The sequence below is a fragment of the Metopolophium dirhodum genome, chromosome 2, assembly GCF_019925205.1.
Source record: "Metopolophium dirhodum isolate CAU chromosome 2, ASM1992520v1, whole genome shotgun sequence".
Lineage (NCBI taxonomy): Eukaryota > Metazoa > Arthropoda > Insecta > Hemiptera > Aphididae > Metopolophium > Metopolophium dirhodum.
Genome location: NC_083561.1, coordinates 28,376,571 through 28,388,512, shown reverse-complemented (window position 1 = coordinate 28,388,512; position 11,942 = coordinate 28,376,571). Strand labels below are relative to the sequence as shown.

At 30.9% G+C, this 11,942-nt stretch overlaps 1 protein-coding gene across 1 annotated transcript in view; it reads right to left on the bottom strand.

Moving 5' to 3' along the window:
- Positions 1–11,942, bottom strand: part of LOC132939237 (thrombospondin type-1 domain-containing protein 4) — a 67,537-nt gene continuing 55,595 nt past the window's right edge. The window contains exons 7-19 of the mRNA XM_061006311.1: positions 10,800–11,007; positions 8,706–8,872; positions 8,471–8,600; positions 7,814–7,886; positions 7,532–7,683; positions 5,407–5,542; positions 5,052–5,286; positions 3,865–4,041; positions 2,544–2,708; positions 2,123–2,302; positions 1,886–2,033; positions 1,187–1,267; positions 1–1,097 (exon numbers count right to left, since the gene is read on the bottom strand). Coding sequence (XP_060862294.1) covers positions 979–1,097; positions 1,187–1,267; positions 1,886–2,033; positions 2,123–2,302; positions 2,544–2,708; positions 3,865–4,041; positions 5,052–5,286; positions 5,407–5,542; positions 7,532–7,683; positions 7,814–7,886; positions 8,471–8,600; positions 8,706–8,872; positions 10,800–11,007 — 1,971 coding nt within the window. The 3' untranslated portion in view covers positions 1–978. The remainder of the gene's footprint in view (positions 1,098–1,186; positions 1,268–1,885; positions 2,034–2,122; positions 2,303–2,543; positions 2,709–3,864; positions 4,042–5,051; positions 5,287–5,406; positions 5,543–7,531; positions 7,684–7,813; positions 7,887–8,470; positions 8,601–8,705; positions 8,873–10,799; positions 11,008–11,942) is intronic.

Genomic DNA, 11,942 nt, shown 5'->3' with positions numbered 1-11,942 from the left:
ATATTATTATATTGATACATTTACTAAAGAAATACTGGAAAACAATAATTTCATAAAACTTATTAAATCTAAATCTGATTCAAGCAAACTAAAATAAGCTGTCGTATATTATATTTTATAGTACCTATACAGTATAATATTATAAATTATAATAAGTAACTTAAAATAAACATAACAGTAGTTATTAAATAATTTAAAAAAATTACATTTAATTTATTAGATAATCGAATAGGAACAATAAAAAATATGTGTTTTCCTATTTTATTATATTACACGTCTTATATAGGTAAAATAATTAAATTCAAATAGTGTAACACACATAATCATAATACTATGCTGCACATTAAAGACACAATATACACATAAATAATATATTCTACTAATAATGAATTATAAGATTGTTACCTACCTACTTTAATCGTACTAAAATTAATAAATTGAATTAAGATTTAAATAGTTTTTTCATTTATACCAAAATTGTAAATAAATTCTGTGTGTGTGTTTTTTTTTAGAATTGTATACATAAATACATTTTAATCCAAGATAAATTAATAATAATAATAAAAACACATTCAAATATTTTAGATTAATACTAATCTCGTTGATTTTTAGAGATTCTTGACGCACTCGATTGCTTGACATTAAATGTAATATTTTTAATACCTTATTAGTACATTTACATTTTTACATTTAATACTTACACGATAAATACTTTATCAAAATATTCATTGTTTATACACGAATTTTGTCGGTACATATAATAATATGACATGTTTGCTGATAAATTACAATTTTTTAACCATATTGCCTAGGTACATAATTGTAAATTTTTAAATAATAGGTACAGAAATATTGTGCTATAAAATAGTTACCTAAGTACATTGATCTAATATTAAATATTATTATTAACTAGCGGTCTTGATGATGTCTAAAAATGAAAATCAAATAATATGTAGGTGTGTTCTGACTGTGATTGATTTACGTTTTGTTTCGACAAGAGTTGCAACATGAAATTTTATAATACTTGTAAGAGCACAGTCTGGCTTGGGCGACGAAATTACAATTTCTGAGTTGAAGGTCAACACAATTGGGATCATCTGTAAACATGGATTAAAAATATTATGAATTTATATGGTTTAAGCATACACTATCATCTCGATTTCAGATATAGAAAAAACAATCTAACATTGATCCGACGGTTGTTGAGTACTGGTAGATGTTGGCTTGTTCTCTCTTTCGGTTCGGCTCTCTTCACTTGTTACTTGTGCTGAAAATGATATTTAATTAAGAATTTAATTTCCATTTGTCTGAAATGTATAACTATAGTTAACTATATGTAGTTAAAAACATTTTTATATGCTTTAACAAATAGATTATTATTTAAAAAATACTTAGGTATAATTTATTATATTTTATTATAGTTATAAATAAAAAATAATAAAATGGTAGGTAATACACCTATAAGTATATTAATTTATTAAATAAAATCGTTACATTACTCAACTTAAAATCAAATTTTTAATAACTTTTAACTAGAATTGGTTTAATTTTCTATAGGTAAAAGTAGAAACACACGCCTTGGAACAAAAATTTATATTATCACGATCTATCAATCGATCTCAAACATTGAACGGCTGCAGTGATGAGTTATGTCACTATTAGAGTATAGGACATTAGTGGTTGTTTTATTTAAATGATTATCTAAATTTGTTCATAACTCATCCTCCTGGGAGGATCATTTTTACTATGTATTTTGTAGCTTAAACATTAAACAATGTACAAACCCCCAGAATGAATAAAAGTCGTACAAATAGTCACAGTAGGTCACGGGGTGTTCAAAACCCTGTGCACACGCCTATATGATATTATACGATTATATAGTTACCTGAATAACTATTGACGCATTGACTTAAGTTACAAGACCGTCTGGCCGGTGGTTTGTTCGATTCATCACATTCCAATGATGGTTTCAATACTTCATTGAGACACTTGACGTCTCGTTTCTGAACACCCAAGTCGCACGATCTCGAGCACTAAAAGTACAATAATAATAATAACATATTTTAAGACATCCTCTTTCAATTTTTCATCGGCAGTCAAATCCGTATAAACTCTACTGTACCGGTAGCCACTCCGAAGTGAACCAATTAGAAGCGCAGTTTTCGGTGAAACACGACATGGTCATGGTCGGCTTTTCTTTGCCGGAACACTGGCTCTGGGGAACAACTTTCCATTCTCTTTGATCGTAAGACATACAAACCGAAGTTCTTGTTTGATTACCCCAACCACACATTTCAGAACACTATACAAATTTTAATGTTTTAATTTTTATTATTATACAATATTATGTTATTTGCATGTCCCAAGAAATTTGTTTTATCATATTAAAAATAAATAATCTGTATGTGAGAAAAACATTTACGCATAACACTAGGGCGACTTTTTTAAACTAAAATATTATCAACAAAAACTTATAAACAAGAAACAAATTATTATTTAAATACTGGATCAAATCATTAAATAATATAATGTTAAAATCTTACTTGCGACCAAGGTCCTGTAAACCAAAGTCCACTACAATCTTTGTCACTCAGACAAGCTCTGCTCGCCTCTGGTTTTATTGATTGATCACATGCGTTCTCACGATCAATTCCTAGTGAACAATAAACCTTTCTAGTTTGCGTACCTGTGCCACATGTTTCTGAACACTGAAATAAATACGTAATATTATTATCACGTATGTATTTAAGATTTATTGTACAATAAATAGTATCATTATAACTTATTTATTATAAAATAACATAAAAATGATCTTTTTCAAGCTTTGTTGGCTTAAAAAAAATACGATTTTACCAAAAATCTATACATTAAAGTTTCATCATTGGCGGAGACTTTTGGCAATTCAATTACATATAATATATTATATCTATGCGTTATGCATATCTCAATAAATTATAAAAGATCACGGATGAACGATGAAATGTATAGGTACAACGATGTTTTTTTGTGTTATATTTTATTAGCTAGTTTTGTTTTTTTTTATTTTTAATAAAATGTGAATACGATCAATATCGCATATAATTATTATGGACAATACTTTAATATTTATGAATATTTTAAGTTTAGATTAGCGGAAGTAATGCAAGAAAATTTTCGGAATTTAAAATATTCCATGAATTTTAAATAACTTCAACGTTTTCAGAGAAGTATTTTGTATAACGCTTTGAAATTTAAATACAGGTTACAATTTAAAAAAGTACCTACAATAAAGTGGAAAACCAAAATAACAAAAAAAAAGAATGTTTCAATATTTTTCAAAACCAAATATTGATCAAGAAAATGTTATATAAATTGTATACACCAATATATAAGTTATTTTAGTACAGTTAAGACGTAGGCAGGTATCTAAGCATTAAAATCATTAAGAATTGACACTTAAAAGGGTTATTACTTATAAATTATTTTATCTGTTATACCTATAATAATTATGTATATTACACATAAATATAAGACATTTATGGCAGGGTACTAGGGTAGCCATGCACAACACATTAACATTTAACACACACACACATACATATATACTATATTTTTATTCAAGTGTAAGTTATAAAAACTAATTTGTATGGGGTAACCTCATTTAACTACATTTACCGTGGTAAAAAGTATTTTATAAATAAAAATAAAATTATCGACCATCATAATATAATTGAATATTGAGGGGGGAAAGTTCGCAGAGTAGTCAAGTGCCTACCATGACTACCCCTTACGCACGCTTATGATATCACATAATAGTAAGGTATAATATTATTTATTTTAGTCTGTATATTTTGTAAATAGCTTATTATAATAATATTGTGATACCTGCGACCAATCCGATAGAATCCACGAACCAACGGCGTTGGAAAGGGCCATCGCACACGGGCCCGTGTCACAGGTGGTCTGATGCGGCGGTTTCTCGTTGGGTTTGCATTCGGTTTCGTTGGCCGACGAACAGCTTACCGACCTTGACTTGATGCCGGTGCCGCAAGTCGTGGAACACTGAAAAACAAAACCAGCAGATTAGTTCGTCGTATCGCGAGATCACGATGTATTATAACCCCGTGCCCGTAGATGTAGAACGATGTGGTACAATAATATTTTTATTGTGTGTTTCGAAAACGACCATTTCCGACCTGCATTGGCGTATTTACAGAGAGCGCCTAAACCATCCCCCCACCGTGGAGATCGATTCTTCGTCCCTTATTGATCCAAATTTATACCTAACGTCTCAACAACAGTATAAATGTATAATGCAGTATTATAGTATATATCGATCAATTAATTTATAAGATGCAGGAGAGTTTAGTTTGAATGCAATGGCAGACTATACGTTCTTCGAAGTACTCTTGGCTTACATATTTTAGATGGTCGATTTAACGATATGGACGTATATAATTTTAATTTATTATATTATAGTACAATCCTTATATAGTACGTGATTTGACTATCAATAAAATCAGCTATTACCCAGCATTTTTCCCACAGAAATTTACTTCAAGGATCAATATTATAGATCTCGATCAATAGGTACCTACTTCATTATTAACATACTTAAAACTAAAATGTTTGTAATTTCACGTACAAAAACCACTATTATTAGACATCGACTACCTTGGTTTGTATATAATATATTTTAATACTTATATACATATGTTTAAGTACGTTTAATATTGCCGTTTGTTCAGATCATGATTTTTGTTCTAAACCCTATAAGGTACATATATACGTTTTAAGTTATAGTACATATATATATTTATTATATATCTATAGTATACTGTTATAAAAATATATTTACATTTGTTACGTTCGTTCGTGTACCATTGACCTCTATCGTAGTGTTAAATTAAATTAAAAGTTAAAAAAATCTAAACAGTTTTCTTCGATAACGCGTTAGTCAACGAAAACCACAAATCGACCACCCACCCAGACCATATACAACTACTCTTAATTCCATGGATATTGAAAAGAACTAGAGTTTGGGTCTTTGGGGACGTTGTCAAAACACTAACTTTGGACCAAGTGCCAGCGATCCAATGCGAGGTCCCGTCGGATTGGGTGGAATCACAAGGTGGCCTTTGACAGGCTTTGGACAGGATGACGTTGGCTGGCATGGGCGACGGACAAGCCGACTCGTCCACGTTCATCGTCAGCGTGGGATTGATTTGCTGCCTGCACGCCATCTCCCGGGTCTGGACACCCAAGCCGCAACCAACCGAGCAAGGGCTCCAGTCGGTGATCGACCACCTATAATAGGATAATAAAAAAATAATAGGTATTATATTATTATGTATATTATCGTAACATTAAAGTATTCGTAAGTAACTCCATCTCCAAGGTCCTAGTATTATTTTACAGCGTACTTACTGCGCCTCGCATGGTTTCACGTTGCATCTGAGCACCTGAGGTTGTGGTTTCTCCAGCCCGTGGCACCGTTTGTCCGCGACGATTTGCTGCTGCTGGTTGTGTTCTTTGATACACACCATCGTGGACGTCTGATACCCTGCGGAAAACGAGTTGGTCAGCATCGTTAGATATGGGTAATATAGATATTCAGAGTTCAGGGTAAAGACATGAAATAATCGGTAAAAAAATAACCCTTATACATAAACGAAAAGTATAGGTACGTTATATTATGTACCTACGTTTGAATTAAGTTAAAATTCGTATGCACTATATGCAACACAATATGTTTAATTTATTATAATAGAATTATGTTAGGTAGTTATGTAAAACAGATAAGGGTACTGCAAACTTATTTCTACAAATGCGCCAACACGGTCAGTAACAACAGTAATAAGGAAACCTCCCCTAACCGTCACCTCTAATTATTGGAACTTCAAATATAAAAGACGTTTTTTGGGGGGACAAACTACAAATGTTCTACAAACCAAACTCTCTGAATAGCGGACACCTCCGAATAGTGGACAAAATCCAGCGACCGAGAGTGTCTGGTATTTTGAACGATTTTGCTGTATTTTGGAAGTGTCCTACCTACTATAGTATATGCAGTATAAAATTAAAATAAAATATGAATTATGATTGAAGAAAATGTGTAAATATGTTAAAAATAAAAGTGATAAACAATTATAACATACATCTATTAGTTTTTAATTTTAATTTTTTAAATTTAATTTTTTATTGGTCTTAAGCCCGGCAACTGACGGCCATTTAGCTATTATTGTAGGGTTGCACTGTGTACTGTGTATGTACGGCAAGGATTTGTATCCAAAAATTCGGGTGGTCACCCACCCGGGAACTAGTGACACTGGCCAGTGCTTGCACTCAGAACACGTTTCGTGACTGAATGCAACCACCACGCCACACCTAGCCACTATATATCTATTTGTTTTTACAATTTGACAACAATATTATTATAATGTGGATGATAAATTATGCTATTATCCGGATCTTTTTGCATTTATTGATGTTGTTTGTGACCACAAAACGTGTTACAATTCAGTTAAAATATTTAAAAAGTATACTATATAGTAGTATATACTACCTACTAATTAATAAACAATTCTCGCCAGTTAGTTTTTTTATCCAAACATAAAAACAATACAAATTATTATTAGGTATATACGGTATAGCGTATACTATATTAACGTTTTAAAGGATAATATATAATATTCGCAACACTATAAAGAATTTCAGTCATTGTTATTTACGATGGTTTACGTAAATACCAAATACTATAAATCTTAACATTAATAATACTAGCACTCTACCTTCATAAGCTAACAGTGGCGTGTATCATAAAAAAAATTGGTGTTGCTCAAATAATTTTAGGTGACTTACCCCTCATAATACTGTTATACCGACCTATAAAATTTCCTATTTTTCTTCTATCAATACCCACCCACCCACCTATATTTAAGGTGTTGCCTGAGCAACACTTGGACCCTATGTTACACGCCACTGTAAGCTAAAGTCACTGAAGTCTGAAGAACATTTTTAGGACAATTTGCGTTTCTATATTTTTATTTTATTAAAATTATAAATCCAACATCTCGTATATATTATTATATAAGCTATTAATTATAGTATGGTACATGTTATTTTATGTAAATTTACTAGAGCAAAGCAATAAAATAAAAATAAATATGATAAAATTATTTTTTCAATAACAAAATATCTTACTTTTTACTTTGATATACTTAGAACCATTGGTATATAAACTACCTATATAAGTTGTATAAATAACTAATAAGTATCTTCGTATTTTAGTCTCAAATAAATTGTATATTATAATATTCTACCTAAAGTTGAAGAGTTAAAATACGAATGGGTACGCTGTATATTATGTAGTGTGTTAAACTGTTAAAGATGTTTTCTAGTTTCTACACAAACTCGTTATTTGAAATTTATTGAAAAAAAAATAATTTTAAATAGAAAATAGTAGGTGCTCGTAACAATATGACATAACTAATACGAGTAAGTAGATAACGCGTGTTATAATTAAATTATATGCAAATTAATGGTTTATTACCTCCGCCACAAGTCTTTGTACATTCTGAATAGCCGGTCAATTTCCATATAAATTTCTTTTTCCTGCCTTTGTTACGCGGTTTTGCTGCTTCGTCGCCAATGAATCCTTGATACTCCGACGGTGCCCCGTGCGGTTGGTCCTGGTTGAATTTCCTGCGAAATAAAATATTCCTAGCTATACCAACATCGGTCGTAACATCGCGCAGCGCATTGTTTCAAAATAACCCTATTACAATATATTATACATAGTACATAATAACATATTATATGTATTATAACTTACGTCTTGTCTTCGTTGTCGAGTTCCAACCTTTTATCCGTCGCGTACGCTTCGTCGCCAACCAGCAAATAGTTTCCTGCAACGAAACCCGTCGATGTATAAAAAAAATATTAATTTAATACACCGAGATAGATAACGACATGATATTAAACTGGAGCAAAAACTAGCTGTTGTGTTCAACGTTACTTCTGCCACCCCGCTGCAGGGGGTATTGCACAAAATAGATTCGCTTAAAATACAAACGTAAACCGTACAGTTGTTTTTGATCATTTTTTACGACGTTTTGTGTAATTGCTTAACGTTATACTATTTTGGGTTTTAAATAATTAATAGTTGTCCTATATAAGTGTCCTACTCGTGGTGTTGGGGTAACCACATTTTGATAACGTTCGTTTTTTGTTATACCTTTAGATCATATTATTATACTGTATAGCGTATATATGATCTAAGGTTATTTCTATGGTATAATATACAAACATAGAGCGAGTCGACACGACTCCGCAGTAAATCATTGTTATATATCTCTCACCGTGCAGTATAATATAATATATTGTACAAGTACGATGCAGGGCGTTTCGGAATGATTTATCAGATTTAAATTAATGGCCTACTAAAATCGGATGAGTCGTATTTTAAATGAAATAACAAAAATGCACCAACCTGGATAATATGTCTGCATGTGCGAATGGTGTCTGATCAACGGCGGCGTGATCGACTCGTCCTGCGCAGGGGCGTCCAGTGGCAGTTTGTATTCGTACTTGATACCGGGATTCGTGTACCTGAACACCAACTGCAAACCAGACAAGTCGCAAATCGAGCGACGGCGTCAAAATAATAATCAATAATTAAAATATAAACGTGCGAATTATATTATATAATAATATGTTGTAATTACAATGAGGTCTACGGACTCTGATAGCGGCCCCGTGGCAAATATGGATTCGCCCAAATTACCGTTTTCTTTCCGATACGTGAATACCGTACCCGCTCCTTCGTAGTCTCCTGGCCAACTATTCGTCCGATTTCCATTCAAAATGTAAAGCCCGACAGTATGTTTCAACGCTGCAAGTATAGATCGGTAGTGTACAATGTAAATTATTGCAGCTTGTGTTAGAAATACAGTATTATGATGATATGTAATGCCTGAGTTATACCTTTTACAGTAATCATAATGAAGCGTGCTATAAACTTCAAATTAAACATATAAGTATATATAACCTAATCTATATATATATATATATATATAAATGAATTGCTGTTCGTTAGTCTCGCTAAAACTCGAGAACGGCCGGACCGGTTTGAATGAATTTTTTTGTATGCGTTTGGGTGACGCCTCGGATGGTTTAGATTCTCAAATCATCCCCCTAGGACCAACCGAAGGATGTGCTCAAACGGGGATTTAGAGATTTGCGGTGGAAATTTTTGTTTATAAATGGTTGCCATGGGTTTTAAAGCTATTATAATAATAATTATTGGTTGCCGTAAAATCAGTGTATTCATTCAATGCATTTAATTTTTTTGTACGCTGTGTTTTGATGTTATATGTATCGGTGGTTAATCCACCGTAGGTAGAATTAAGCAAAAACGACAAACTTGGTATAACTTTGATACTTTAGAGTTAAATCATACACTTACAGCACGGGGTCCGCGATCTACCGCAGATAGATTGCCTACCTGATAATATATTTCTGCGAATAAGAATTTTTATTCCGGGCAACAGAAAAGTTAAGATGAATCTAGATACACCGAATATTAAATAAAGCATTGAACAAGTTTGAGTCATATACAGTTTGTACATTTAACGGGTAACGAAGTGCACGGGATCAGCTAGTTTGATTATAATATTATGTTAATCGATATATTGCAAATTATAACGTTATTGATCATTGCAGAAATTTCATTCATTTCTACGACCTTACCTGGAACGAAAATGATTTTCTTAAATAAAAAATGAATAGCTGTATACAGATACTTGACATTTTTATCAAATGTTTATATTAGCATTTTTTGTATAATGTGTAATTTTCAAAATATTTTAATAATTATAGACATTGACATTTTAAATTTTTTTTAATTTTTTTTCTAAATATTTTCGATCGGTCAAAAAGTTTGAAAATTTAATAAGTAGGTAAAGTAGTACAAGGTTTCTTATCAGTTGTCATTATAACCATTTAAAAATATTAATGAAACATAATTACGATTTTTATATATTTGTAGTTTAAATGTTGACAAAATTCGTTTAAATTACGAAAGTTTGGAAATTATTTTGTCTTTAAAAATCTATTAAATGTTTAATTTGTATTGTTAGCTTAATTAATACTGGAATCAAAAAATCTAAATAACACAGTTTTTATTTGTTAGACATTATAAGTTAAAATTTGGCTGAAATTATAGAAAGGTATATTTAATAAACGATTTTAGATATTTTGTTGCAATTAAAAATATTTTTTTGTGGGGATTTTAAACGCTTATACGTATATTATTATATTTTATAACTACAAAGATTTTTTAAAATTTCAAAATATTTAGATTAATTTTATGCTTTTAACTACCTATTTAATATTTATACTATACGAACCTATTCTACCGTTCTACGGCAAGTCTGTATTGACTCAAAAATAAATATCAATAATAATATTATGTAACATAAAATATATTATAAACTAATATAATAATCAAATATTAATAATAAAATAGATGCAATGTTTTTGGTAAAATTTAATTCAACCTAGCTACCGTATTGTATTACAATAAATATATAAATATCATAAAATAGTAATATAATACGCTAAGAATCGTTTTTCGTATTCAAAGATTTATCATTGAATTAAAACTGAACACATCATTTATTATGTATAGGTAGATGAATAATTTAGTTTTAGTTATTGTTATTAGTATATAATAAGTAATAACCAACTTTTGTTGCAATAATTATTTATTATAATAAATGACTATTTTCATTATGTACGTATAGGTATATTTTAGGTACCTATGTTATTAGCAGATGGTTTAAGTTCGGTAATGGTGATGTTACAAGCAGATTTTGGTAATCTGGTAATTAAATTGTATCCTGTTGGCATGTCGGGTCTAGTGAAAATACCAGAAATTAAACGACACGTGCTATTGTCACCACCACATACACCGCAACCGTCAAATCTCTTTAGTGGTCCACCTATTGAACCATCACAACTGACCACCTAAAAAACACAAATCGATCAATTAAATAATAATTATAAAAATAATCCTCATCACTTGTATTTTATAATAGAAAACAAGTTAAGACATTTGTTTTAAATATTTGTATTTAATGTGGGGGGGGGGGCATATGTTGTATAACACGCACATTTGTACATAACTTTATGAATCTACGCGAATCATGTGCACGTGGCGCGGCTTATGCATGTTTATTGTTTTAATGTGTATAAGTACTACTGAGAACACGTTAAATTCCAAAAATTAATAATGAATATGGATATTCTATAAAATACATGCCATGATGTCTAATTAGTAATTTGTCCTGTTTGAACGTAGTATATGTTATAGTAATATGTACCCATTAAATAGGTATACATATTGTATTATTACTCTGTGAGCAATAAGAGTAAATACTAAGTAATATTGCCTATTTTACACAATATTGTAATCATAGGTGTAAATGAGGGCTAAGCCCCCCCCCCCCCCCCAAAAAAAAATTTCAATAACCTCCTAAACATATCCTAGTTTTTTTTTCAAGCTCTCTCTTAAATCTCGAACGCTATTTGCACCTATGATTATAATATTTTATCATTGTATCGTATGCGTAGCGATCGTACAGTGAACAAACGTTGGTAGTTTATTCTTTGCTCGAAAATGAATCTAAAATTTATAAAAATTGAAAACGCCAATAAATTATCCGGGAACGCGAGATCATTATAAAATATAGAATAATAATATCACTGCAACCGACAGTGATCAAACAACTACGTTACGGCCTCGGAGACGAATATGGACATTGCACACGTACACGCAGACATAAATAACAATATTAGAAAACAATTATTGTACGCACAAACGCCGTCGACCCGATAAATCCTGAAAAATTACAATGTAATAACGTGGCGCTTTCGTACGCGTCTATTATATTTTATAATCT